This window comes from Spermophilus citellus (genome assembly GCF_964194105.1).
Source record: "Spermophilus citellus genome assembly, chromosome: 12".
NCBI classification, from domain to species: domain Eukaryota; kingdom Metazoa; phylum Chordata; class Mammalia; order Rodentia; family Sciuridae; genus Spermophilus; species Spermophilus citellus.
The window spans coordinates 71,760,923-71,766,427 of NC_138198.1; the positions used below are offsets into that span (position 1 = coordinate 71,760,923).

Genomic DNA, 5,505 nt, shown 5'->3' on the forward strand with positions numbered 1-5,505 from the left:
AATATTATTTCTGGTTATTGTAACAAAACTGTAGATGCCTTAATGGGATCTATTTGGTTTAAAGGTATATATTGTTTGCATTTGGTACTGTTAATATTGGTCTCCCCATTAAAGGTGAGGTACTGGAAGTCTTCAGGGACACTATAAGACCACAGGGTAGAAACTGTATTTCCTCAGATCCATACTGCTAGATGGGAAGACACACAAACAACACGAAAAAACACAGGAACAAAGCTCCTCAAACAAACCTAGATGTCTCAACAATAGAATTCATACACAACACAGCAGAAGAAATGACAGAAAAGAAGTTTATAAGATACATAGTTAGGCTGGTCTTTGAAATAAAGAATGGTATCAGAGAGAAAATACAGGGAGCAAAAGATAACTTCAATAAAGAGGCAGAGATTGTAAAAATGAATCAAGCAGAAATCTTTGAAGTGAAGGAAACAAAAAACCAAATTAAAAATTCAGTGGAAAGTATCACCAGCAGACTAGACCACTTAGAAGACAGAACCTCAGGCAATGAAGACAAGATATATACTCTTGAAAATAAAGTCAACCATACAGAGAAGATGGTAAGAAACTATGAACAGAACTTCCAAGAAATATGGGATAACATGAAAAGACCAAATATAAGATTTATTGGAACAGATGAAGGCATGGAGATACAAACCAAAGAAATGCACAGTCTTTTCAAAGATATAATACCAGAAAATTTCCCAAATCTAAAGAATGAAATGGAAAATTAACTACAAGAGACTTACAGGACCCCAAATGTACAAACTTACAGCAGACTCACACCAAGGAACCAGTATGCTGATAATGAATAACATACAGAATAAGGATAGAATTTTAAAGGCTGTGAGAAAAAAATTAAATTACATATAGGGGGAAACCAATTCAGATTTCAACTGATTTCATAATTCAGACCCTCATTGCCTGGAGGTCCTGGAATATTATATATCAAGCTCTAAAAGAATATGGATGCCAACTGAGAATTTTATATCCAGCGAAATTAAGCTTCAGATTTGAAGATGAAATAGAAACCTTTCATGATAAACAAAAGTTAAAAGAATTCACCACTAGAAAGCCTGAACTATAAAACATTCTCGGCAAAATATTCCACAAGGAGGAAATTAAAAAAAAAAAAAAACCAACAAAGGGAGGAACTACACTAAAGAAAAGGTCAATCTAAAGAGAAACTAAGTCAAAAAGCAAAAATAAGCCAAAATGACCAGGAATACAAATCATATATCAATAATAACCCTGATATCAAGGAAAACTAATACCAAAACTCCTCAAATTATTCCATGAAATACAAAAGGAGGGAATCCTTCCAAACTCATTCTATGAGGCTAGTATTACTCTGATCCCAAAACCAGACAAAGATATCTCAAGAAAAGGAAACTTCAGACCAATATCCCTGATGAACAGAGACGCAAAAATTCTCAATAAAATTTTGGCAGATCACATTTAAAAACTTATTAAAAAGATAGTGCACCATGATCAAGTGGAGTTTATCCCAGGGATGCAAAGTGGGTTCAACATATGGAAATCAATAAATGTAATACATCACATCAACAGACTTAACGACAAGAACCGTGATTATTTCAATAGATGCAGAGAAAGCATTTGACAAAATACAGCACTTCTTCATGTTCAAAACACTAGAAAAACTGGGGATAGTAGGAATATACCTCAACATTGTAAAAGCTATCTATGCTAAACCCAAGGCCAACGTCATTCTAACTGAAGAAAAAATTTAAAGCATTCCCTCTAAAAGCTGAACAAGATAGGGACTCCCCATTTCACCACTTCTATTCAACATAGTCCTTGAAACTCTAGCCAGAACAATAAGACTGATGAAAGAAATTAAAGCGATATAAATAGGAAAAGAAGAACTCAAACTATCTCTATTTTCCATTGACATGATTCTATATTTAGAGGATCCAAAAAATTCCACCAGAAAACTTCTAGAACTAATAAATGAATTCAACAAAGTAGGAGAATATAAAATCAATACCCATAAATAAAATTCATTTCTATGCATAAGGGATGAATCCATTGAAAGAGAAATTAAGAAAACTACCCCATTCATAATAGCCTCAAAAAATACTTGGGAATCAATTTAACAAAGTGAAAGACCTCTACAATGAAAACTACAGAAGATTAAAGAAAGAAATTGAAGAAGACCTTAGAAAATGGAAAGATCCCCCATGATCTTGGATAGGTAGAATAAATGGTCACACTAATGGCAAAATGGCCATGCTACCAAAACTGTTAAACAGATTTCATGCAATTCCAATTAAAATCCCAACAACATTCTTCATAGAAATAGAAAAAGCAATTATGAAATACATTTAGAAAAATAAGAGACCCAGAATAGCCAAAGCAATCTTTAGCAAGAAAAGTGAAGCAGAAGGTGTCACAATATCCTAAACTATACTAGAGAACAATGGTAACAAAAACAGCATGGTATTGGCACCAAAATAGACATATAGACCAATGGCACAAAATAGAAGACACAGAGAGACAAACCCACAAAATATAGTCATCTTACATTAGACAAAGGTGCCAAGAATATACAATGGAGAAAAAGATAGCCTATTCAATAAATGGTTGGATATTGGTTCTTTGATTTGGATTCGTTATTTTGTCCTATTTGTGTTTTTTATTTGGATTTGTTGTTTTGGTCTGTTTTTTGTTTGTTTGTTTTAGCTAGCATCCTTAGGTGGTATTCCTGCTTAGGATATATAGCCAGAGTAGTGAGACTAGTGTAATGTTTCAAGGTCCCAGTTCCTGCAAGAAGGCAGTCTTGAGGGACCAGTATGAAGTCCTGAGGGATATTGGCCATGGTGGGTTTGGCCAGATAAAACTAGCCCACCATTGGCCCATGGGGGCAGAGGTGGCAGTGAAAGTCTTGCCGAAGACAGTGCAGAACCTCCTAGTCCTCTCTGAACCAGATATGATGAGGAGCCTGGAGCATCCCAATGTGATTCAGTTATTTCAGGTTGTTGACACCCACAGAAATATCTATATGGTGATGGAGCACGCAGGTTTGGGACAGTTATTGGACCATGTCCCACAGCATGACATGCAGGAGAAAGAGGCCTGCAGACTTTTCCAGCAGATAGTATGTGCCATGGGCTACTGCCATGACAAGGGCATCATGCACCATGACCTGAAGCCAGAGAACATCATGCTGGATGCCAGAGGCCACATCAAACTTATTCACTTTGGCTTCAGCACCACAGTCACACCTGGGCAGAAACTGCACAAGTTCTGGGGCACTCTCTCACACTTTGCCCCTGAAATTATCCTGAGGCAAGCATATGAAGGGCCCCCAGTGGACATCTGGAGCCTAGGTGTCATTCTGTATTTTATGTTGTCAGGGAGGTGCCCATTTATGGGACCTACCGCTAAGGAGGTGCTGAGGCAGATCGTGCTTGGAACCTACCACATCCCTCCCTGTGTTTCTGTAGCAGCACAAATACTCACCTGCCAAATACTGACCCTGGACCCCAGGAAGCGGCCCACAGCCAAGCAGATCCTTCAGCACCCATGGCTGACACAGGGTGAGCAGTATTTACCTCATGATTATGGTAAGGCCCTCCCCAAAACTCAGATCCCCAAAAAACTGACAGTAATGTTTGATATGGATTATGATCTACACAATACCTGTGTGTCTCTGGCCAGGAGAAAGTTCAATGAAGCCATGGCTATCTACCTTATACTAGAGCACCAGAAAAGCCAGGGGGCAGGCTGCATGTTCCAGGGGAAGCCTGTGCCTCTGAGGGTTAAGCCTCACCCATGCCCCTTGGATCTTTCCAATTCCCCTGTCCTCCCAAAGAGGTGTCCCAGAGAGCTTGCCCTTCACCCCCTCCCTTTGCCCTGTGAGCCTCTGCTGCCTGAGGAGGCCCAGCAGTCAGGACAGAAGTGCATCAGAAGGGCTAGTCAGCCTGCCATCCATTTCCACAACCCTCCTGCAAGGACCCACATACTGATTTAGCCTCCTAGTTGGACTTTGGGCAACCCCATACCATTGGAAAGTTCTGGAAGCAGGTGACTGGGAGGATTGCTACCTGTCTCTTTCAACTGTGCTATTGCATGCTGTATGTCAACAGTAAAGTGGCTCCAATGTAAGAGGGCAGAAACCTGCCAGGTTCATAATGTGGCTCCAATGAAGGGGAGAGGTGACCAGACTAAACCAGAGCACATCCAGAAAACCTGTGCTCTGTGGATTCTGACACCTTGTGTGGGCATCGGTCATGTGGACTCTGAACAGCTGCAGGAGCAACATGTGCCAACTACCTCAGGTTCCTCTGCCCAGGTTTTAGCTAAGAGCACTTCTGCATCCACTTGGACATCAGGAGTCTCCTCTGCCCCCACCTGCAGAAGATATCAGAGACTGTTCTCCTTGAGTCACTCCCTCCTGCCCTGCTCCTCTGTCCTTTCTCCCATTCTTCTGAGTTGTTTCTTAATAAATTTATTTCAATAAAAAAAAAGTGCCATTGGAATTTTGGTAGGTATTGTATTTCGATTACTTGGGGTATTATGGGCATTTTAATACTATTAATTTTTCCCATCTATGAATACAAAATGACTTTCCATTTGTTTGTGTCTTCTTTACTCTTTGATCAATTCTTCAGTGTTCAATGTGTAAGTCTTTCACTTCCTTAATTAAGTTTTAATCAAGTATTTCATTATTTCAATGCTATTGTAAATGGGATATTTTTCTGATTTCCTTTTCAGGTAGTTATTAGTGTTTAGAAACAATTTATTTTTGTATATTGATTTTGTATCTTATAAATGTATGAAATTTATTAGATTTAACATCTTTGTGGAGTCTTCAAGGTTTTCTGTATGTAACAACATGTCATCTGCAAATGGACAGTTTTGCTTATTTCTTTCTAACTTGGATTTTTTTAAAAAATCTTTTGCTTCCCTAAATGCTCTCACTAGGCATTACAGCACTATGTTGAATATAAATTGTATCAGTGGGATCCTTGCCTTATTCTTGAGTGAAAAAACTTTCAGTTTTCATTATTAGGTACAATATTTGCTATGAGCTTTTCACACATGGACTTTATTAGGTTGAGGTAATTTTCCTCTATTCCTAGTTGCTGAGAATTTTCATCAAAAAAGGGTATTGAATTTTATCAAATACTTTTTTCTGCATCTATTGAGCTGATCATTTTTTAAAATATGTTATTCTGTTAATGTGTTTCAGTTGATTTTTTTTTTATGTGAAACCATCCTTGCATCCCTGAGGTAAATCCCACTTGGTAATGGTGTGTGATCCTTTTTTAGTATGCTGTTGGATTCAGTTTGCTCATCAGGGATATTGACCTGTGTTTTTTTTCTTTCCTTGTGGAATCTTTGTCTTTCTTTGCTAGCAGAGTGATGGTGATATTGCCTCATAAAATTAATTTGGAAGTGTTCCCTACTGTTTATATCATTTTGTTGTTAACTTTTCTAATTTGGCATAAGTAAGAATAACAACAA

General features: G+C 38.2%; 1 protein-coding gene across 1 annotated transcript; it reads left to right on the forward strand.

The window, feature by feature from the left end:
• Positions 1–2,779: 2,779 nt before the first annotated feature.
• Positions 2,780–4,009, forward strand: LOC308631651 (sperm motility kinase 2B-like; the record flags this gene model as incomplete). The annotated part of the gene is made up of 1 exon (XM_081263030.1): positions 2,780–4,009. The coding sequence occupies one exon, from the start codon at positions 2,780–2,782 to the stop codon at positions 4,007–4,009; it is 1,230 nt and encodes a 409-aa protein (XP_081119156.1).
• Positions 4,010–5,505: the final 1,496 nt, after the last annotated feature.